The sequence below is a fragment of the Neovison vison genome, chromosome 2, assembly GCF_020171115.1.
Source record: "Neovison vison isolate M4711 chromosome 2, ASM_NN_V1, whole genome shotgun sequence".
Classification (NCBI taxonomy): domain Eukaryota; kingdom Metazoa; phylum Chordata; class Mammalia; order Carnivora; family Mustelidae; genus Neogale; species Neogale vison.
Genome location: NC_058092.1, coordinates 176,637,626 through 176,662,783, shown reverse-complemented (window position 1 = coordinate 176,662,783; position 25,158 = coordinate 176,637,626). Strand labels below are relative to the sequence as shown.

The window sequence follows — 25,158 nt, the reverse complement described above, 5'->3', positions numbered from 1 at the left end:
AAAATACAAATAGTGAGCCTATAAATTTAAAATGACATAAGAATCTAATTGCAATATGGGTATTTTATTTGGGTGCTACTTCAAAGAAACATACAAACAAACACATGGATACATAAAACACAAATACAGACAAGTTATAAGATAATTTTGAACATTAACTACATATGTGATGATTTTAAAGAGCCACTTTAAATTCATTATATTTTAGAATCACATATTAAAATATTTAACCATTGGCTCAGTGGATTAAGCCTCTGCCCTCGGCTCAGGTTATGATCAGGTCCTGGGATCAAGCCCCACATGGGGCTCTCTGCTCAGCAGGGAGCCTGTCCCCCCCCCTCTCTGTCTGCCTCTCTACCGACTTGTGATCTCTCTGTCAAATAAATAAATAAAATATTAAAAAAAATACTTAGCCATTATGGCCACAAGATCATAACTGTTGAAGCTAGGTAATGGATATATGAGGGTTAATATCCTATTTCTTTATTTTGTATTTGATTGAAATGTTCCACAATAAAAAATTTTTTAAAAAATTACTTGGTAAAGTACTACAATAACCATGGCACTTTTTGATTACACTGAGTTTACAGGCCAATTTGGAATGACATGATGTCTTCATCAATTGAGTGTTCTCAACTGGGAACATGTTTTACTTTCTATTTACTCAGAATCAAAACCAATTAACTTTACTAAAACTACTTATTTTTTTTGTATTATCCTTGCATGTTTTTGTTATGTTCATTTCTTAAAATGTTATGGTTTTCGTTATTATCATTGTGATCCTTTTTTATTTCTATTAGCTGTTATTAATGTATAAGAAAATATTATTTTCTTAATGATGGATTCATATCATACCATCCGCAAATAATAAAAGCTTTGTGTCTTGTTTTAATATTTTTCTTTTTCTTCTACTTTGACTTCTTTTTTGTTTTATTACATTGGCTAGGAACTAAAAAGCAATGTTGGTAATAATAATCAGCTTTGTCTTATTCCTTATGGTATTTTAATGTTGTCATTAAGATGGGTTTTAAAGAGTTTCTTGTGTTGGTATATTCTCAGTTAAAAATTATATATTACTGAATAACTGAAGTTTTTTAAAAGTGAAAAATGGGTGTCTAATTTTATCAAATACTTTACCATATCTATTGAGATGGTCACTTGATTTTTCTCCTCTTAAGCTGATAAGGTACTGAATTGCATTAATAGATATCCCACTGTTAAACCACCCTTGCACATATGGAATAAATCCTATCTGAACATCCAATCTTCTACTATATTTCACTTTCTAATATTTATTTTTATTTATTTATTTTTATTTTTTATTTTTTAATAAACATATAATGTATTTTCAGCCCCAGGGGTACAGGTCTGTGAATCGCCAGGTTTACACACTTCACAGCACTCACCATAGCACATACTCTCCCCAATGTCCATAATCCCACCAACCTAATATTTTACTTAAGATTGTTGTATCTAATATCATACCTGAGAGTGACCATAACTTTGTGTCATTCTTTTTTATTCTTGATTATAATTTATTGTCAACCATAGAATAAGTTGAAAGCATTCTCAGATTTATACTAACTTCAAAGAATGAGTTGAAAGCTCCCTAATGCCTTCTATCCTCTATCATAATTTTTATATAAAAGGGAATTATCTACTTTAGAAATGTTGGTGAAACTAGTTTATAAAATCTTCTAAGGCTGGAGCCATTTTTACATTTTGATTTTTCAATGTCTTATGTAATTATCATTTGGTTAAGATTTTCTACATCCCCTCAAGTAAATATTGGTAATTCACAGTTCTAAGTATTTTTTTTCTATATTTCAACATTATACCTGATACTTTATTAAAAGTTTTCAAATCTTATTTTAAATTTCTGAGATTTCTATTAGTTCGTTTTTCAAGAATACAATAAACTTTCAAACTTTCTTGAGAATCTTTATCAGACTTAAAGTTTTCTACCATTTGCTCTGTCAACTCTGTTCCTTAGCTATTCTTGATTTATTAATAGAGTTTAATGTCTATCTATGATTTTATTTTCCTCAACCGCTTGGTGATTTTGGGCTTCCAGCTTATCTTTACATTAGATGGTCCTGGTTCACTTGCTTGGAGATGTTTGTTTGCCAAAGTTTGCCAGAGACTACAGGAGAAGGAAAATAATTGTGGCAATTATATGTGCCAGTACCTTATACTGAGGGTATATTCATGATTTCTCCTGGAAACTTCAGAACTGAAGTTTTGGTGTCAACGTCCAAACTAGTTTCTTTAGTTTGGGGGCAAATACTATAGAGTCCCTGTCACAAGCAGCAGAGGGTAAAGGAGGTGAACAGTGCAGTTGCTCTGAAAGCTGTCCCCTACATGCTTTTTTCCTTCTAAAGGTTTCTCCCATTTTCGTATCAGTGAGGGATGCTTACAGAAATGTCATTAACTCTGTAGCATCTTCTTTGCATGTATTAGCTGTGGTTTCATCTAAACATAGTTTTACATGTTATAAAATCTTTTACCCATTATTACGGATTTTTGGATTTTTTGGCCTCATGGAATTTTGGATGGAAGAGTCATACATGTCTGCTTAGTTCACTCTTCTGATTAAGTCACTCTTCCCTTTTGCAAAGGCTCTGTTTTTTTGGGGGGAGCTATTCATCCTCTGACACTCATTGAGTATGGCTGCTTGGGTCTTCTAGTAGCATGACGCCACTCCTCTGGCCACGGTGGTTAACTGAGAGTGGACACATGGCACAAGCATCGCCAATAATGTCAACAATGTGAGAAGGAGTGTTCCTTTCTCCTGGAGTTGCTAAACTGGAGCTGCCTCGGACATATCTCCCACCAGTTGGAGGAAAGACTGTGTGCAGCAGAGGGCAATGAGACCAACACAAAAAGAATCAGAGAAAAGTGATGAAAAGGTCTAAGAGAGATGAGAATTGAGATATATGCATGCATACACACATTCACATGTTCACATCGTTTGGCTACTTAGAGTTGGTTGACCTTAGTCCAGCTCATTTTCTATTTACCACTTTGTGATCAAGTAATATATCTGTTTCTTTTTTTTTTTAATTGTATGAACTGTTTTGAGTGGGATTTCTTTCTTGGTGCTGAAAGTACACTGCCTAACTCATTCACAACCTTTAGATTTTCTCTTAGGATTTTACTTATTCTTAGAAACTTCTATAAACCTGTAAAGGTTAGATGTTCCTCTTTGTCTTCTATTTGTTCCCATAGGAGCATAACATTTTGGGTTCCATACTATAATTATTTAATCACCTTTCTCCTCTCATTAGACAGCCAACTCCTTGAGGACAAGAATTGTTGCTTATCATTGTGTATTCCTGGAAGTTAACAAAACCTACAGTGTAATAGTAAATATGTTGAATGAATAAATAAATAATTTTATATTTGTATCATCTCATATTAATAGATGCTGGGTGGCAGATATCTGACTAGAACCATGACTTTGGATATCTGCTATGAGATTTTGATCATCACCATTGTTAATATCTGATAGTGTTCTTTGTGTGCAATTTTTAAATGTTTCATGTAGTTTTTAGGTAACAAAGGCAGAGAACATAACAGTTTCCAGGTTTCTTGCTGGGTGGGGCCTTAGGCTAAAGGAAATACATATCCCCAAAGGAGATTCTGATTCCCTTACAATTCTTGTGTCAGAGTATCTGGGTTAACTGCATTGTCAAAACTAGACTTGGAGAGCTCCTGGCTTACGGGACTAAAAGGGAGTCCTCATCTTTTTATTTATTTAGTTAGTTTCCATCCTTTTTGTTAGTTTATTTATATTTAAATTTTAGTGAACAAACAGTGAAAATTAGTTTCAGGAGTAGAAATCAGTGACTCATCCCTTTAAATAGTGAGAGAATCTCATATACTGCATCCTCTCAGGAGGCCACAACTATGGGAATTTGCTACTTCCATTCTGTCATTATCCTAGCTCAATCAGATTGTTTACTGCCTTCCAACATATATGATCTGTGAACCACCAAATGAACTACAAAACATGCCACTTATAGAACTGTATCTATTAGAAATGTTTTTAGACTATGAAGCATCTCAAGTCAAGGATTATGATTTTACTGAAAATGTGCTTCAATGATCTAAGCATAACATGAAATTTCTTGGAAAAGGTGAGTAGACACAGCCAGAAATGATCACTAAATTCCAAAACAAAAAGATGATTTTTTAAAACTAAAACCCAAGAAAAGTATGAATATAGTTTACTCATGTTCTTTTCATGATGGAAATTAGTATTTAGTAATTATTTTTAGAGGGGATTTGTATGTTTTATCATAACCATCTATCAATAATTAAGAAAGAAACTAAATTTTGCTAGTGTTCTTTAATTTGAACACTAGCCTGAGAGTTAAACTTGAAACATTTATGCAGTTGTTGTGTGGACCTTATTTGGCCCCAGAGCACTGCAGTCAGCGTGAATAATTACATTAGCAGGGCAGACCTCTGTCTCCTCTATGAAAGGTCGTTAATTAAAAAAACATATTTGCACCAAGGGTTATCAGACACTTCTACAATGACATTAAATATTATAGTATAATATCTGCTTTGGTTAATCCTTTAAAGTACCATGAGTGGTCTAATACTTGAAGACCCAATATCCATTCACTAAAGATTTTTTTTATAGTTCTGGTCAGCTTGGAGAAAATACAAAAGACAAAGGAAAATAAAGGCACCAATCCCAGTCTACTTTCTCCATTTTATCTTTCCCTAAGCATAAATGTCACCTAAATATATCCTTACAACAAAGAGGAAAGGCGTGATTGTGTAACTAACAAAGGAAAAGGGAGTTCTTTATGAAATTTTTTCTTGATGATTTTAAATATCTGCTTATGCTGCCGTTAAAACCATTTTCATTTTCCCAAAGTTTTGCTGAATAGATGAGATAGGATTTTATTCCAAACTGATCATTACTGCAACTCTGCTGCACTAATGATGTAATTCTCCAATGGAAATGTTTTCAGTAAAACTCTGTCAAGTGACACATAATTTAAGATACAGTATGAAGAGGGGCACCTGGATGGCTCAGTGGGTTAAAGCCTCTGCCTTGGCTCAGGTCATGATCCCAGGACCCTGGGATTGAGCCTCCACATTGGGCTCTCTACTCAGCAGGGAGCCTGCTTCCCTTCCTCTCTCTGCCTGCCTCTCTATCTACTTGTAATCTCTGTCTGTCAAATAAATAAATAAAATCCTTAAAAAAAAAAGATATATTGTGAGGAGAACACAAAGAAAAAGTACCCACATAGAGGATGAATAACAGTGACTTAGGTGTTAATGATATAAGCACTTTATAAACTTCAGAAAAACAACACTCTGGCAGGAAAAAAGTTCGCACATTCCACCTGGTGCTTAATATCCAGAAAATTAAAAAGATCATGTAAATATACCATATTCACTCTTTACGTGTGACCAGGGCCTCTCCTTTGTCTGGTACTTCTGGGCAACATTACCTTCTCCAGTAGTTGACAACAAAAGGAACACTTTTTATGGCATCTTTAGCCTCCTTAAGATGTTTTCTTACCCAGGATTTATTTATAGCAATTATGAGTTTGTAATTAATATGTAAAGCTGTTCCAAGGTATCTTTAGGTAGATAATTTTTTATAGAAATGTCATTGTATTCAATGTCACTGAATCACTTACATAGTATCAACTGAGGGGCCACTATGCATTATACTTGACGCTTTGGTAGAAAAACAGTGCCTCATCCTTGCCTTCAAGGAAATTACAGTTGAATTGTGTTGACTATTTTAATCCACAAAAAATAATTTTAAGAAGTGTGCAGCATAGTGCATCATTATGTGCTTACTGGTGTAGTAAGAGTACCCAGTATTCAGCAGAAAGAGATAAACTAGAATAAAATAATAGAATGTGATTAAAGACATTGTCTATACCCTTCCTTTGAGATGCGATGCAATTAAGGAAGATTTGCTTCACTGAGGAAGTGGGATTTAAATTAGACCTTAAAAAAATGAGTAGATTGAAAAAAATGTGAAATTAGAAGAGATTTAGCAATTAATTTATCTCACTTCCTTAAATTTTCTTTGTATGAAGACATACATAACCTATTCAATTTTGCTTTGTCAAATAATCCATAAATACATAAAGTATATGTGATTAACAAATGCTTTTAATGCCCAAAGACAGCTTATTTTCTTAATCCAAAGCTCACTTTATGTAATTATTCTTTTTGCAAACTACTGGTTGGTTATATTAACACTTGAGTAATCTTGACAAGAAGTTGCTTTAAGCAGTTAAAGATCCAGATGCTGATCAGCATGCATTAAGTGATTCAGCTTAATTGGTTCCATCTAGATAAATTACTTACCTCAGTTCCTATCACAATTTCTTCCCTGGTAGAGTAGAATAAAAACTCATATAGCTTGTAGTGTTGAAATAAGCTGAAATACAAAAATAAATGTGCAACACTGATAAGCTTATATTGGGAAAGAAAACAAATATGTAAGAGTATTTATTAAAGGAAAGTTGTTCATAATGATCAAACGAAAGACATTAAACACTAATATGGAGTTAGCTACATCTTTTATTCCAAATGAATTGTCCAGAAATGGTGAGAAACTAATGATTTACTCTTTTGAGACATTGACAGTATAACACAGTACATAATATAAGATCAGTAAATTAATCTGTGATGTGTGGAGAGGTTTGGGATAAGGGAGCAATTAGACTACATTTTGACTTTTCTTGGTTGACAATCAAATAATGCACTGCCCCTAAATAACATTAAATTTCACATTATTTTTCATGTTTTGCTTCAAACCGGAGCCAATTTCCTCTGGAATGAATGGCATTGAATTCTATAATCTACTTCCATATCAATTACGTCTCATGTTCTCAAACTGTTTCAAGATTAAATTAATCTCTGATAACACCTGAAAATGATGCAACACGAACTGAAATCCATTTAGAAGGTATCTGGTTTTCTCATAGAATATTTGATCACAGGTCAAAGAGAGGAATTAATTTAAGAAAGATAATTCTTCAGTTTCTACCCAAAGATTAGGTGGTCAGTGTATAAGAACTGTGAAGAGCAAAGGATAGGAGTCTTAAAACAAGTTTTTCTAATAAGTTTAAAGATTTCAGTGAAGTATTATTGAGAGTTAAAAATTTACTGAAGGGCTGATTTCTAATATCCTGTTTGTGATAATATTTGGATTTTTCTAATTCTCTTCCTGCTGGTTGGGAAAATTAATAGACTCATAATACAGCAAAATGCCCAAGAACAAAAAAATTGTCTTAGTGGTTTCTCTTTCACTCTGGTGCCTTTTGCTATTTAAGAAAATTGATTTTAATATAACTGAGAAATTAACATTTGCAAAATGTAGCTACAGAGCATGTATAATAATGGCTTCTTCTGAACGCTGTAATGGATCAAAGTTTCAATTCATTTGAAATCAATGAAGAAATCCTCAGGCAGCTGGGTCTCTCTGAGTTTTATCAGCAGTTGATTTCACTACTAACACAATCCATTAAAAAGTGATGTGCATGCAGACTTCAGTCATGGGTTTTTAAATTTTTTTGGAAAAAAAAAAACCTCATATATTCAAATTAGTCACCAACACTCAGAAAACTAACTTAGCTTTTGACATTAGCTTGATTTGTTGGCTAGAAAATACATCAAGATTAGTGAAGTTTGATGATTCAATGAAGCAAAATAAATTCAAATTCTCCTTCCCTTACATTGCTTACCTAGAGAGAGCTTTAAGGTTAAAAATATTAGACTGGCCATAACTGATTTTGAGTAGAAAAATTGAAGCCTGTAGAGTATTTGGAAATAACTTGACTTCCTTTCAGTGAATTAGTGTAAAATTTTCCTTGCATCTCATGTTACACAAATAAGTTAATTCATAAATCTTCCTTCCTGCAATTTTATAATCTGTGAGCCTTATTCTCCTCATTGCATATAGGAATTAGATTGTCTCATGCCAAAAGGAAAATTCACTTCTTGCAATGAAAATAAAATTCATGACTTGGATGCAATGGTCAAAGATACAAGTTGGGGCAAGGCCAGGACTAGTGTAAGACAGATGGGGGGAGTAGGACACCTACCGAAGAGGCACTTTTCAGGGCTAGGATAAGTTGCCTCCTTTGCCTCACTCTGGTCCCCATATTGGTTGAGGTTCTCTAACTTTATCAAGGAACTATTCAATGACTTCCTATGGGAACAAAGTGACACCTCTGCTATGGGAATACATTTCCTCTCTCTTTCTTTAGAAGGAAGACTTCCAGCTGACTCAAACCCCTAGACTATTTTGTTAAACATCTTGTCTTAGTTCTAAATCAAAGGAAGAAATAAAATGGGTCAAGACATCTGGGCTCCATGCCAGGAAGTAGGATACTCTGTTGTGCACAGAGAGGCAGTGTTGATTTTCTTATATTGAGAAATGCCTGTGCACATTACCTTTACCTGATTCCTAATGAATGGGTAGAATACACAATGACAGAAGTGTACTTGGACCACATATATCTAAATGATGTCTTATATTGACAAGCTGCAGTAGCGTTTATATTTGTATGTATTACATAAAACCTATCAATGTATATATTACATGAGTTGATTGGTCAGTACCTACAATAACATTAGAGAGGAATTTTGGTATTAGTTTTTTTCAAATCACAGGCACATGATGGAGTATACAATTTAGATTCTATTAACAGTATCAAATAAAATTTCAATTTTATTGCCAGTTAAGTTTCATGTTCTATAGGTCATGTTCTAAAAACTACTCTCTTTAAGTTGATGAGAGTTTCACTGGTTGAGTAAATTTAATATCAGATTAAATTGAAACATACTTATACTTTCAATAATTGAGTTAGCTTCATATTTACAAAACTTCTTTGTAGTCATTAAAATGAAAAATATTATATGGTTTAACTGCCATTAAATTTGTATTTGTGGACCTATGAGTCATTCTAAATAGAAATTGTAGAAAATGACATTTGTCTTTACACAACTTCAGTATCGATTCTAGATATCATACTAACTGATATTTTATTTTTTTTGTAACAGATGCATTTAAAATGTACAATTTCTTTAAATCACAATATGAAGATTTAATGGCATCAAAAATAGTTCTGATTTACTTTACATGACTCTCTCTCAAATACTACTTTTTGTTGTTGCTTTTAGAAATGAGGCTAGAAATTTTTGGTAAGTAAAGTTATCCTGGTAAGCATTTAATGGTGACTAACACTGACATCCTTTCCTAACTTAACCATTTTCTGAAATGAAATGTCAAGAAATTCACTGATTAGTGTTTGTCCAGAGAGACAAGACGAAAGAGAAAAGAGGTGCCATCTTTCACCATCTAGAAAGTATCATTAGGACATCTGCATGGGTTTAGCTGTTATGGTTAACTATTAGTCCCAGTGTCCATTATAAACCTCTGGGATTTAGAGCTCAGATGTAATAGTGTGTTCTTCAAAGAGAGATCTGGTGGTCTCAAATAGATAAAGAAGAGAAAGAAGAAAGCTATATAAATGTGCAGAGAATTCCCCTCACCCACTGATTCTGTTGGGCAGAAAGACCTCGGAAAACAGATTTTCCAGTTCTGAATTTCCACTTCCTTCCTTCCTCCCACACAAGGACCTTGCTTTACTCTAATTGATATGAAGAGTACTGTAGCTTTTAGTGAGAGACATACATTAGGAGGTACATGTTTTATGCTAAGAAATCAGGTTATATCAGGTGTTATTATATAAAAAACACATTATATCATATACTATTATTTTTTTCTTTTTTAAAAATTTTTTCAATTTATTTATTTTCAGAAAAACAGTATTCATTATTTTTTCACCACATATCATATACTATTATTAATTCATGCCAGAAACCAGTATATAAGCATTATCAAATAAAACATGTTAATATTTAAAAAGCTTCCAGACAACAGCCAGAATCTTTGCCAAGCAAATGATGAGCATGTCTAGGACATCATGCAGCATGCTTTATTTTGGAATTTTTAAAATTTAAAATTGGAAAACACTGCAGTATATAGTAATGGAGGAAAATAAATATTTTGTAGAAGCTTTTAGTTAGGCAAAAGAAAGATTTTACCAACTCTTATTTAAATATTTGTAAACTCTAAAAATGTCACTTGGGAGAGGTGCATGACTGTAATACAGACCTTGTGACAGATTATATAAAAGGATTTCTTATTTCACCAATGAAGAATCTCTATAATAAAAACACTTTCCCTCCATTCACCGTCATTTTCTAAGCATAAAGAAAAACTTGATGAATTTAATTAGTCAATACTACAAAATATTTCAGGGTACATAATAAACCTAAGGAAACTTGCACATAAATCTCTTTAATTTCTAATACAAAACATCTAAAATAAATGTTTAAATGGAAATGAATGTTATTCTAAAATGTGAAATTTTGATGCCAAGGCCAACTACTAAAATATTGTCTATTGTAATTAAGTCTGAATAATCTAAAAGAATAATTTTGTTAGTAAAGTGATATTAATTAGAGATTCAGAGAAAAAAGAAATTTTTGGATAATCTATTATAATTTCAGATGAAATTATACTTATCAAATACAAACCTTTTTTTAAGAATGGAAGGCTAGCCAAAATCTCAATGTCCTGAAATTTACTTGTTGGATTTTAATTTTCTCTCATTATTTTAATATTATCTCATTATTGGCTGGGTTAATTACAGCATAAATTCTGTAAATATCTAAAAACTGAATTCATTTTTACTTAATAGACATTTTGTAAAAGATAATGAAATGAAAAAATACATGCTACTGAAAGAAAATCCATACCTGATTTTTTATCTGATTTTATACCTGATATTTTTATCTGATTTTATACTTGATTTTAATTTTCTCTCATTATTTTAATATTATCTCATTATTGGCTGGGTTAATTACAGCATAAATTCTGTAAATATCTAAAAACTGAATTCATTTTTATTTAATAGACATTTTGTAAAAGATAATGAAATGAAAAAATACATGCTACTGAAAGAAAATCCATACCTGATTTTTAAGTAATCGATGACAGCATTGGCTTGTTTTATAGTAAAGACATTCCATTCCTCATTTTTCTGTGAATGTGATGGTCCTGTTTCAGCCATAACTTCTCCAAGCCATTTTATGCTGTCTTCCAAAGACATATGCAGTGCTAAAATAAGATCCAGGGAAGTCTTAAGCATTATTTTGATAGATGTTTTGGGAAAAAAATAATCCAAGATGTTCTTAGTGTGCAAATATTTACTTTTTCAATATTTGTGTGGACAATGGTAACAGCAATGTTTTTTTAATGATAGGTTAATAATTACATTTTGTGTAAAAGAATAGCAGCTGATACACCCAACAATATAATGCAACACAATTGTCTAAAGACTTTGTTTCCATTTTAAGATGCAAAGATCATTTAAAATCTACCCAAAAATTACTTTAAAATAGAAAATATGCTTTTTAATGGTCTTAGGATAAGAGTGTATATATGGAAATGAAACAAAAGTTGTTTGGATTAGCTGGTGAGGAAGACCTACATAGTAGGTTCGGTTACTGTAGACAGGAGAGCTGATCAGAACTGAAAATGTAAATGAACAGAGTCAACCAACACTTGGCTTTGACTGATTGTTAACATGTGGGAATTTGGGACTGAAGATTTTCAATAGATGCCAGAAATATGTATCTTTATGTAAAACATCAAGATTTTTTTTTCTTTTCCAAGCTACAGACTTATAACTTATGTAAGCTGTTTCTCAAATGTATGCCTGGTGGAAGTGGTGAGAGCCAGATGACAGTGCCGAGTGACGCTGACACCACTTTGCCACCATTACCAAAAATAAACAAGTCAGTGATTGTGGCCTCTTCTCTTGCAACTAAAAACAAACAAAAAAGCAAAAGTATCTTGTATGGCATGTGTCCAGTTGAAAAAAAAAAAAAGTAGATAAATGTCAAAAACTTTAGACTTAACATTTATAGTGTCTATGATACAAATAGGAACTTCCATCTTTTCCTGTTTAGTTATGCTCATTTTTACTTGTGGCAGGCAAAATACTATTACATCACACACACACACACACACACACACACACACACACACACACTGACAAGTGACTATTACATCACACACACACACACACACACTGACAAGTGACGAGTATAGACATAAAACTGAAGAGTCTGGAGGTGGAGAACTGAAAGTCTCTAGCAAAGGCGAGTTTGGACCAGCTTCCTGGGGGAGGTGTCAGCTGGGGGCTTGGAGGAAGGCTCCAGGGAACAGTGAGCTCCTCCCTCCAGGTCAGTCCCAACCAAACCTCTATGTCTCTCAGGAAACCAGTGCAGTTAGGACCTCTCGCTAACCGAGTGAATTTTTCAGGGCAGCAAGAGGGGGTAATGCGCAGGATTTATGAGAACATAAGCTGATTGTTGGACATAGCCACTTCTGGTTACACAGCTACCCTATCACTTTGGGATGTGTTATGACCCCAGATTACTGATAAAATGATAGTAAAGCAATTAAAAATTTTAGGAAGACACTATAATCACTAACTTGCCATCTGTTTCATCTAGATTCCTATTTGTAGGAATTAGAATGAAACAATGTTGGCAATTAAAAACTGGTTTAATGAATGGCAATTCATCCCTCTCTCATAGCCTCCCTCCAGATCATCCTTTATATATGTCAGATACACAAATTATTGCTGGATAACTGAGCTTTCCTCTATCATTCTAAGGGGAGCTCAATTATTATTGTACACTTTTTTCCCTATGATCCCCTTCTTTTGAAACTTTCTTGGGATAACTTCAGAAATGAAATATCTACTGGATAAAAGCAATTCAAAAATGAATGGATTAAAAATCTGAATCATTTTATTACTAAAATGGTATTAATTAGAGATGCAGAGAAAAAAGAAATTCTTAGATAATTGATTATAATTCCAGATGTAATTATACTTATCAAGCACAAAAATACATTTATATGACTATTTCCTTATGTTGAAATATAATTGACACTTTAAAACTGTTTTTCTATGTCTAATGTCTTTCTATAGATAATGGCTTTAAAAATTAGGAAAGTTATCATTTCACTTATCTAACTGAAATATTTTGCTCTTTTAAAAACCACATTTAGTGATGTGATTAAAATGTGAAAGATTAAACCTTTTAAATACTATGTTCTGTTAGAAATAAAATTTATATTCAAAAATTTACAGTAATGAAAGAGCATGCTAGTCATAATTCGTTGGAAGACTTAAGATGGTACCTACCTTATAACTGCTAACTACCCCTAACTTACTAGCTAGGTGAGCTGAGTTTCATTTTCTATATCTATAAATGTAGAATAAGACCAATTTTCAAAATTATGGTGCTGTTGTGAGGATCAAATAACACATGCATGCCAAATACTTGAGAAACTGAAATGCTATGTACACTAGTATATTACTATGTATAGTGTTTTCTAGAATTAGCATAAAGTTGGCAACATTTGATATAGTAGTAGGAAGGGTGAGTTTCTCACTCACAGTGGCTGATGCTTGTGGCTTCAAGGAGTTATTTAATCTTTCTAAATCTCATTTACTTTTTAAAAAAATTTTTAAATGGAGAGAATAATAGAACTATTTCAAGGCTGTGTGTGAATTAAATGAGATGGAATTTGGAAAGCAAATGCACGGTAACTGGCGCAAGTTAATCCTACCCAAATGTTACCTATTATTATCATTCTTATTTAGAGGAAAGCAATTCAATTTCATAGAACTGAAAGGTATCCTATAGTTATTTGCTAATATTCATGTTATATACAATGGAATAAATCTAAGCCTATGGACCTGGACAGAGGTCAAATAATCTAATACTTGACAGCTTCGTTCTTGGTCAGGCTCTGGAAAAACTAAACCCAGAAATGTATACTGGTTTTTTGTTAGTTAGTTTGTTTGTTTAAAGACTTATTTATATATTTATTTGAGAGAGATGGATTGAGAGAGAGAACAAGAGCAGGAGGGGCAGAGGGAAACAGAAAGAGAATCTTCAAGCAGACTTCATGCTGAGCGCGGAGCCAGACTTGGGGCTTGATCTCAGGATAATGAGATCAGGACCTAAGTGGAAACCAAGAGTCGGTTGCTCAAACGACTATGCCACACAGGCTCCCCAAAATGTGTATTAGTGAGAGAACTGTATATATCCCATGTTGCATAATTTTTTAGCTTGATTCACTCTGATTCCAGGTGGGTTGTCTGCAGTATGCCTTGTAGCACTAGCTTGAGAGACAAGGAACAGATCAGAAACTGAATCAGTAGAAAACGCAGTTCCTCACTGGAGTTTTATTAATGGGCAACCATGCTACAGCTAATAGCCCCAACTATGTTCTCTGTAGCTTTTTCTTTTTTTTTTTTTTCCAATTTATTTATTTTCAGAAAAACATTATTCATTATTTTTTCACCACACCCAGTGCTCCATGCAAGCCGTGCCCTCTATAATACCCACCACCTGGTACCCCAACCTCCCACCCCCCCGCCACTTCAAACCCCTCAGACTGTTTTTCAGAGTCCATAGTCTCTCATGGTTCACCTCCCCTTCCAATTTACCCAAATTCCCTACTCCTCTCTAACGCCCCTTGTCCTCCATGCTATTTGTTATGCTCCACAAATAAGTGAAACCATATGATAATTGACTCTCTCTGCTTGACTTATTTCACTCAGCATAATCTCTTCCAGTCCCGTCCATGTTGCTACAAAAGTTGGGTATTCATCCTTTCTGATGGAGGCATAATACTCCATAGTGTATATGGACCACATCTTCCTTATCCATTCATCCATTGAAGGGCATCTTGGTTCTTTCCATAGTTTGGCGACTGTGGCCATTGCTGCTATAAACATTGGGGTACAGATGGCCCTTCTTTTCACGACATCTGTATCTTTGGGGTAAATACCCAGGAGTGCAATTGCAGGGTCGTAGGGAAGCTCTATTTTTAATTTCTTGAGGAATCTCCACACTGTTCTCCAAAGAGGCTGTACCAACTTGCATCCCCACCAACAGTGTAAGAGGGTTCCCCTTTCTCCACATCCTCTCCAACACATGTTGTTTCCTGTTTTGTTAATTTTGGCCATTCTAACTGGTGTAAGGTGATATCTCAATGTGGTTTTAATTTGAATCTCCCTGAGGGCTAATGATGATGAGCATTTTTTTCATGTGTCTGATAGCCATTTGTATGTCTTGATTGGAGAAGTGTCTGTTCATATCTTCTGCCCATTTTTTGATGTGTTTGTCTGTTTCGTGTGGGTTGAGTTTGAGGAGTTCATTATAGATCCTGGATATCAACCTTTTGTCTGTATGTCATTTGCAAATATCTTCTCCCATTCCGTGGGTTGCCTCTTTGTTTTTTTGACTGTTTCCTTTGCTGTGCAGAAGCTTTTGATTTTGATGAAGTCCCAGAAGTTTATTTTCGCTTTTGTTTCCTTTGCCTTTGGAGACGTATCTTGAAAGAAGTTGCTGTGGCTGATATCAAAGAGATTACTGCCTATGTTCTCCTCTAAGATTCTGATGGATTCCTGTCTCACGTTGAGGTCTTTTATCCATTTTGAGTTGATCTTTGTGTACGGTGTAAGAGAATGGTCGAGTTTCATTCTTCTACATATAGCTGTCCAGTTTTCCCAGCACCATTTATTGAAGAGACTGTCTTTTTTCCACTGTATATTTTTTCCTGTTTTGTCGAAGATTAATTGACCATAGAGTTGAGGGTCCATATCTGGGCTCTCTACTCTGTTCCACTGGTCTATGTGTCTGTTTTTATGCCAGTACCATGCTGTCTTGGTGATCACAGCTTTGTAATTAAAATGTTGCTGGATGGGAATGTTCACTGTGGGCTCAGGACTCTACCACATTTTAGTTTAAGTACAAACAGACTTTTCCTCTTTCTCTGGCATGCTTGGCTAAAATTATATTCTTTCCTCATGATAGTTATAACCTTGTTAGGTTTAAAAGTTTGAGAGGATTTTTTTTTCCCTTCCCAAAGGAAAAACTAGATCCCTGACTTTTTTTTCCTGTTTGAGTTTTATATGTGCACTTTCACTCTCTCCTAGTTTATGAGTAAGTGGATGGATCCTGCTCAAGTTTTTAAAATTCATTTTTGAACTGATATCAACAATATAAAATTTCACCTAAAAGAAATATTTTGGGTCAGTTGTAAGTTAAGGAAAAAATTTAAAATGGAAATATCTTGCCAAATTTGGAATGTGAGATTCATGAAAATGTTTTACTTTTCTTTATTCTGTTTCTAGTTTGTGAACACTCAGTTTAAAGTTTGCAAACCATAGGACTGTTCACATCACATATTCTTTTTTACAATTTAATTTTTGCATACATTCACATGGTTCAAAAACCATATGTGAAATACACTGTAAAAAGGCTTCCTTAACCTTTGTTGCACACATGCTCAGTTCCCACACCCTTCCCTACAAAAAGTTTTCCCCAGTGTTGTTGAGAAATAATTGACATATGTCACTGTGTAAGTTTAAGGCACACAGCATGATTTATCATGAGATGGTGGCTGCAATGGCTTTAGCTAATATACATCTCATATAGATACAATAAAAAGAAAAGAAAGGAAAGAAGGTAGAGGGGAAAAATTTCTTTATGATGAGAACTCTTAGGATTTACTCTCAATAACTTTCTTTTATACCACACAGTGGTGCTAACTGTAGTCATCATGTTCATTACATCCCTAGTACTTATTTTGTAACTGGAAGTCTATAACTTGACCACCTTCCACCTCTGGTAAACACAAGTCTGATCTCCTTTTCTATAGGTTCAGTGTTTTGTTTCTTTCTTTCTTTCTTTGTTTTGTTTTGTCTATGTTTTAAATTCTACATGTATGATTGTACGGTATTTGTCTTTCTTGGTCTGACATTTCATTTTGCATAATGCCTTCAAGTTCCATCCATGTTGTCACAAATGGTAGGAATTTTTTAGTTTTTATGGATGAATATCATTCCATTATTATATATATACCACAACTTCTTTATTTACTCATTCATCAATAGACACTAAGGTTGTTCCCACATCTTGACTATCCTAAATAATGCCAAAATGAGGATGCAGATATCCTTTTGAATTAGTGTTGTTGTTCCCTTTGGATCTATTCCCAGAAGTGGGATTGCCAGGTCATACGGTTGTTCTATTTTTAATTTTTTTGAGGAAACTGTATACTGTTTTCCATAGTGGTTGTACCAGTTTACAATCCCACCAACAATGCACAAGGCTTCCTTTTTGTTCACATTCATGCCAGCATTTGTCATCTCTTGTTTTCTGATGATGGCCATTCTAACAGTCATGGGATGGTATTTCACTGTGGTTTGAATCTGCATTTCTGTAATGACTACTGATACTTTCATAAACCTGTTAGTCTTCTGAATATCTTCTGTGGAGAAATATCTATTCAAGTCTTTTGCCTATTTTTAAGTTGGGTTATTTATTTTTGTTCTATTGAGTTGTAGGTGTTCTTTGTATATTTTAGATACCTATGGAAAGTTTTTATTAGTTTTTTTCCGTATTTTCTTAGTATTCTTTGTATATATAACACATAAATTCTCATGTTTGTCTTTCATACACAAAAGCACACAATTCTACACCTTGTCTTACTCAATAACAATACACAATTCCCCATATCATACCCAGAAAACATCCTCATTCTTTTATTTTTATAGCTGCATAGTATTCCATGTTAGGGAATGAGTTAATCCCTACTGATGAGCTTTTAATTTCAGAGTAGTTTCAGCTTGAGAGAAAAGTTTCAGTAATATCACAGAGAGTTCCCATAGACCCCAGACAGTTTCCCATATTGCTAACGTTGCTGTGGTACATTTGACACAACTAATGAACAAATATTGATAATTTATTATTGTGAGTTCATACTTTCTTTGGATTTCTTTATTTTTTAGTTTTTATTGAAGTCTTTTTTTCTGTCTTAAGATCCCATCCAGGATACCAAATTACATTCAGTCATTATGTCTCCTTAGACCCTACGGTTTCTCGGACTTGCCCGGGTTTTGATAGCTTCGACAGTTTTGAGAGGTACGAGTTGGAAATATTGTAGTAAGTCCTTCAATTTGGGTTTGTCTACATTTTTCTCATGATTAGGCAGGGGTTAAGGATTTGGGGGATAAAGACCACTGTGCCATTCTTATCACATTATATCAAGGGCATATGATATTTGACATGGCTCTTCATTAACAATGTCAGCCTTAGTCACCTGGTTGAACAGTATTTATTTGGCTTCTCTGCTGTAGAGTTCCAGTTTTTTCCACTTTCCATGCTGCACCCTTTGGAAGGAAGTCACTGTATAGCTCATACTGAAAGGGTGAAGAATTGTGCTTTAACTTCTGGAAGGTGAATTATCTACATAAATTATCAGGAATTCTGTATTAGGAATCAGTATGTTACCCAGTTGATTATTTATATAAATCATTAATTTGTATCAGTATGGATTTGTGGATGTTAATTTTATACTTTGGACTATAATTCAATATACTATGTTATTTTGTTCAAATTGTTCCAACTTGGGACACTAGAATCTTTTCAGTTGTCTTCTCTATTCCATTGACATACCACCAGCATTTTGATTTTTTGAGCATTTACTCTTAGTCATTACAATATGCCCCAGGCTCATCTTCTATGTTCCCTGCTCTGGGTCTACAATCAGCCATTTCTCTAAGGAGCCCTGGTTTCTTTTATTGGAGAATTAAATTATAAAGCAAGACCTAGATCCTGAGTATGCTCATTAATATTGGATGTCATTGCTTCTAGGCGTTCTCCATGGACAGAGCTAAGAAGCATATATGTGTAAACTTGACATACAACTATATATCTGTATCTACATTATGTTAAACATGAGTCATGCTAATGTCTCCAGGTGATATTTCTAAGGTTTTGCTTTTACAAACATTACTGCAACTGATGACCTTACATACACGTGTGTAAGTGGATAAATAGGATAAATCCCCAAATGTAGAATTGCTGGGTCAAAGGGGACAGTATATTTGTAAATTTGATAGATAGCTGCTAACCTAAACTTCATGGGGGGGTTATATATATATTTCCTTTAGTAATAGAAGATAGTACCTATTTTCTTATAGCATTGACAGCTCAAAATGCTCCAAAATTTTACAATTTTGTCAATCTGATATATGACACATGACATTTCTGTGTAGTTTTAATTAGGATTTTCCTTATTATCTTTAATATTAAATTTTTCATTTGTTTAAGAATCACTTGTTTTGGGGTACCTGGGTGGCTCAGTCAGTTAAGCTTCAGACTCTTAGTTTCAGGTCAAGTTATGATCTCACAATCCAGCCCAGTGTCAGGCTCTGCACTCAGTGGGGAGTCTGCTTCTGATTCTTTCTCAGTCTCCCTGTGCCTCTCCCCCAATTTACGGGTCTGTGTGTGTGTGTGTGTGTGCACGCACACGTGTGTACACTCTCTCCCTCTCTCTCAAATAAATCCAATCTTTAAAAAAAAAAACACTCTTGTATTTATTTAGTCATATCCTTGGCTTGTTCTTCTATTGCATTATTGGTCTTTTTCTTCTTGCTTCTGCATGCTCTTTTTATATTATAGAACTTAATAGTTTGCTGGTGTCTGAGATGCAACAATTTTCCCAGTTACTTACTCTTCTTTTAATTTTTCTTTTGGTATTTTTTTCTCTGTAGACTTTTACGTTTATATATCAACTTTAATTATCTTTGTCTTTATGTCTTTGGAATTTTGAGGCATATTTATAAAGATTTTCCCCACCCAAGGTTGCAAGAAATTAATTCATATTTTCCTACATTTTTATTGTTCCAATTATTTTATATTTAAGTAAAAATGTGACCCACTTGAAATATATTTTGGTTTATGGACAGAAAGGGGGTTGGATTCAATTTTATTTTTTCTAGATGGACACAATATTATTTATCGAATAGTATATATTTTCATTATAGATTTGAGATGTCATTCAATCAAATACTGAATTCCAATGCTTGGGTCTATTTCTTTTGGTCTGTTTGGTCATTAACCACCGTGTTCAAATATTTGAGATTTTATAACACTACTATTACTAATTCTACTGCTAATAACAAGATATGTTATGGTTTATTACAGTTTTTAAAGACAATCTGTATTTGCTTACTTTCCATATTTTTTTAGAATCATCTTGCCTAGTAAGTCACCCCAGGCAAAAACATCAACAACAAAAAACTGTTGGTATTTTTATTGGAATACTAGTATTATATATTAATTTAGAGAGATTTAGCTTCTTTGTGATTTGGAGTGTTTCCAAGAATGTTCTAAGGTTTTTCCAAATGTAGAAAACTTCCTTGTGACCTTTAAAAGTTCTGGAGTTTTTTCACATAGGATTTGTACATTTCTTTTTAAAGTTTATTCTTAAATAGTTTTTTGTTAGAGTGTATATATATTTTGCTCTCATTAAATCCCTTTCTTTTACTACATATATATTTTTTTAAATTATTATTAGATTTCTTTAATTTTTACTTAACATTCTAGAAAAAGAATAAGAAATTTCAAGCATCCCATCTATGATATCACATTATATTTAGTAGTCTTGTCTCCTGAGGTTACCCTAGAGTGAACATTTCTCAATCTTTTCCAATTTTTGATAACCTTGCCAGATTGGGAGGTACCAGTGAGATAGTTTGTACGATGTTCCTCAGTTTGGGTTTGTCTAATGTTTTCCTCTTGGTTGACATGAGTTATGCCTTTTGATAGCTTTGCCCATTTTTAATAGAACTATTTGTTTTCTTATTGTTTTGAGAGCTCTTTATATGTTACAGAGACAAGTCTTTTGTCAATATGTGATTTACAGATATTTTTCCCCTATCTGTAGCTTGTCCATTCTTTTAACAGTGACTTTTCATAAAACAAAACTATTATAATTTTATGAAGTCTAATTTATCATTTTTTTCCTATATGCATCATGGTATGGGGGTCATGTCTAAGAAATTCTTGTAAAACCCCAGGTCATGAAGATTTTCTCCCAATTTTCTTCTAAAAAATTTATAGCTTTACATTCTAACTTTATGCCTATGATCCATTTAGAGTTAATTGTATCAAATAAAATGCTTAGGCTGAGCTATATATTTTTTCAATATAGACAGAAATCGTTCCAACATTTGTTGAAAAGATTACACTGTTCTGTTGAATTGTTTTTACATATTTATAAAAAAAATCAGATGAACACTTTTGCATCAGTGTATTTCTGAATTCTGTCTTCTGTTTCATTGAGCTATGCTTTTATCCCTTCACTAATTCAACATTGACTTTATTATTGTAACTTTACAGTAAGCCTTAAAATTGGGTGTATGCTTTTTTGGAGCTTTATCCTTATTTTTTGAAGTTGTTTTAGCCATTCTAATTCCTTAGCCATTCCATATAAATTTAGAAATCAGCTTGGGATTCTGGCAGGTTTCTCTGTATTGTTCAGATTGGATAATTACTATCACACTATGTTCAAGTTCACTGATTTTTTTCCTTTGTCTCTTTTCCATTTTGCTATTATTTCTATCTAATGAGATTTTAATTTCGGTTATTGTATAATTTTGTTCCAAAATTTCCATTTATTTCTTCTTTATGCCTTCCTTTTTTTTTCATGATTCTTTTAAAAATTTATTTCAAGGATGTTCATGGTTGTTCATTTAAGCACTTTTGTAATACCAGTTTCAGTCTTTAACATATAATCTCAATATCTATTTCATCTTATAGTTGGCATCTATTTATTATTATTTTCCATGCAAGTTGAGAGTTACATGATTCCTTGTTTGCCAAGTAATTTGGCAATGGTGTTGAAAGATTACTGTTTAGAGACATGTAGTACTCAAAGATTCTATAAATATTTGTCCATTTCCTCATTAGGGAAAAAAACAACCAGTCTGTCTAATCAGTTAATATCATACAAATTAGTTTCATTATCAAGTTTAATTATTTTTTTCTTCTATTGGTACAATTATTTATCTTTTTGCTTTTTAAAGATTTTATTTATTTATTTGAGAGAGAGAGAGAGAGAAAGAAAGAGAGCATGAGCAGGCGAGAGGGACAAGCAGACTCCCCACTGAGCAGGCAGCCTGACACAGGGCCTGATCCTAGGAGACTGGGATCATGACTTGAGCTAAAGGCAGATGCTTAACCTACTGAGGTAGTGGTTATAATTCCTCCCATGCAGGAGTTGCTCTGAGGTTCAATAATGCATGTAAAGATTAGAACCAAACTAATGCCTAGCACACAGAGTTGGCAATATATCAGTGATAGATTTCTTTCCTTTCTTCCAAGAAGCAATTGTATTTATTCTGAAAAAAAAAAAAAATCAACTGAAAAGTGCTCTAAGGAAGAATTTCCAAATTTCCTATAGTAACTCATTCCAAATTATATAAGAAAAAAAGTCACAAAATCTAAGTTATGTGAGTAATGTTTATTTAATGGGGTTTAGATATTGACTTACGTACCTCCTCTCATAGGTCATTTATGAGATATCCCAGTAATACTTGTAGGAAGATGAAATGAAAACAGTTCAAACAATGAAAAAATACCTAAATAAATGTGAACTACATGATGTTTTGGGGACATACAGCATTGATAAGATTTTTAAATGAAGTTAACATATCTTTGGCAAGTTAATTAAGAGAACTTTAGCCTATTAAATACGGTTTGAAATTTCACAACTTAAGGAATTTCACAACTATATATATCTTTGCTCTACCCAGAAAAAAACACTATAATTTTCACTGAAGGAATTGCAAGAAAATTAGGAACTTTTGCTTAAGAACATTAATTTAGATAGTGGCTTAAATTTTCTTTAAAAAAAAAAAAGAAAAAATAATGTACTTACTTCTAAGATTATGAAGTAACATATCTAGTAAAGTCATAAATTTTGAATATTGAATAACAGAAAATTCCATTCCTCTAGCCCACAAAAATCCAGATACATAATAATCTAGTAGAATGGCTTCCTTTAGACAGGTGTGAAGGTTTTTGAAATTCAAAAACTTTTTCAATTTTCTGTAACAAAAAGAAAAAATCCAGACATTAAAACCAGATTAATGCACAGCTCCTTTTCTAAGTTTTGAAAACGCAAAGATTTTTCTTGAATGAAAATTCTATGATGCCCTAAATCCAAAAATATTCATAGTTATATCAAAATTCTAAGTCCACAATGACATTCAAAAGGAAAACAGAGAGAGGGAAGAGGAAGAAGAGATAAAGAGAGCAAGAGTCCGCACTCCTGTTGGTCTTCTCCTTCCATTTGGTCTCTTCTTGTAATTCTCCTTCTCACCTTCCTTTTCTTCCTTCTTCTGTCTTCGAAGTACAACAACTCATTTTGTCTATGCTATAATTTTCTATTAACCTTCAAATGTTTTTTCGAAATAATTTCCTTTTCATTTTTTTTTCTTTTCTCAATACCATCTTCTAGGTCCCTTAGGGTTTTCAGCAGTGTTAATTGCCCCTTGGGCTGTTTACAGAGTTCTCTTTTCTACTCTGCCTTTTTACATGCTTTATTACCTTTTATATCTTGTTATCTCTTCCTTGAGTTTTTATATCTCTATTTTATACTCTTGCTGTGGTTGCTTCATAAGTTGTCTTTTTAAATTCATGATAAATGTTTGACTATTTTTTTTCTGCTCATGACTATATTCATTTGGTTGTATTTTCTTTCTTGCCAGTTTTTTCTCCCTATTCTTTAAGTACTTTTTTTTCATAAAATGGTTTTGTATGCATATTCCTTGTTTTTTTGTGTGTTTGTTTTTTTTTTTTTTTACTCAGACTTGGCCATGTGACAAGCTATTTTCTGTACAGAATCATTTATTCTAGTTTTTTTACTCATTTTTCAATTAGTGGGGTAAAGGAAAAAAAATTAGGATGGGTTCTCATTACCATCACATAAACAATCTATTTCTTGTAAATATGGGAATTATCTGTTCTAAGCCTGTATATCCTTGTCCTGCTATTGCAAACAAGTGTTCTTGAAATAGCACTTCAGGGTTTCTTCTCACCTAGGAGAATAATTATGTTTTTTAACTCATTCTAAGATCTTCAACTATGTGTATCTTTCTCATTCTTTCTCTTTCATTTCTGCTTGAACTATAATGCTTCTGGCAGTCATCCTCTATTTTGTGGTTTGGACATACAGCATTCTCCTTGTCTGGATAAAGAAGTTATTGGTATTTCCTTGTTGCTTATATGTCATTTCTGAAGGACTGTGTGTGGGTGTATCACAACTTTATACTGCCATTTTCAAAAAAGGAAGTCCTTATTATTCATAATATTGAAATAGGTTCTATAATCAGAATAAATACAGCAGGATGAAACAAGTTTGGGAAAAAATTAAGCTGATGTTGTATTTAACCTCTAACATAAATCTCATCTACAATGGTGTCAAGGTAGACCTCAACTGCAAAAGTGAGTTCTAATTCCTCTAAACCAATTAAGATAATCTCCCCCTCTTCCCATAATGCAATATAATGGTATTCAATATATGGCATTCTCTATAGTAACTACTGGTCTGTGGTGGGCACTCTCCTAAACTGTTCTAATTCCTAAGGATGAGGCTTATTTTATTCTGTGGAACAAAAATACAAGAGTAAATAAGTATGTTTGATTGCTACTGGCAGCCATCTTGTAGTCATAAGAAAAATCAATTCTAAAATTATAAATTTCTTGATGATACTATGGAGGACTTGAGTCAATCAATTCTGGAGTCAAATATCTCTGAACATTTTATTCCCAACAGTTAGTCTTCCTTCTCACTGTACATTTCATCTGCCATCTCCATGCTGTTTCTTAAAAAAAATTAAATATTTGGGGGCGCCTGGGTGGCTCAGTGGGTTAAGCCGCTGCCTTCGGCTCAGGTCATGATCTCAGGGTCCTGGTATCGAGTCCCGCATCGGGCTCTCTGCTCAGCAGGGAGCCTGCTTCCCTCTCTCTCTCTCTGCCTGCCTCTTCATCTACTTGTGATTTCTCTCTGTCAAATAAATAAATAAATTCTTAAAAAAAATTAAATATTTGACTTAAATAGTTGATGTGCTCTTTGATTTTAATTTTCATTTTCTCAGTGTCTGATTATATGTAAATGAAGCCAACTATTTGTCTAAGAGTATTTTAGTGAAA

General features: G+C 33.3%; 1 protein-coding gene across 4 annotated transcripts in view; it reads right to left on the bottom strand.

The window, feature by feature from the left end:
• The window catches only part of CABCOCO1 (ciliary associated calcium binding coiled-coil 1), a 117,490-nt gene that overhangs the window by 79,507 nt on the left and 12,825 nt on the right, over window positions 1-25,158 (bottom strand). For 3 of the 4 annotated variants that reach the window (XM_044239595.1, XM_044239593.1, XM_044239592.1), the window contains exons 3-5: window positions 22,883-23,052; window positions 11,035-11,179; window positions 6,352-6,424 (exon numbers count right to left, since the gene is read on the bottom strand). In XM_044239595.1, coding sequence (XP_044095530.1) covers window positions 6,352-6,424; window positions 11,035-11,179; window positions 22,883-23,052 — 388 coding nt within the window. Of the gene's footprint in view, window positions 1-1,981; window positions 2,144-6,351; window positions 6,425-11,034; window positions 11,180-22,882; window positions 23,053-25,158 lie in introns of those variants that run through there. The other variant, XM_044239594.1, reaches the window with a different exon arrangement.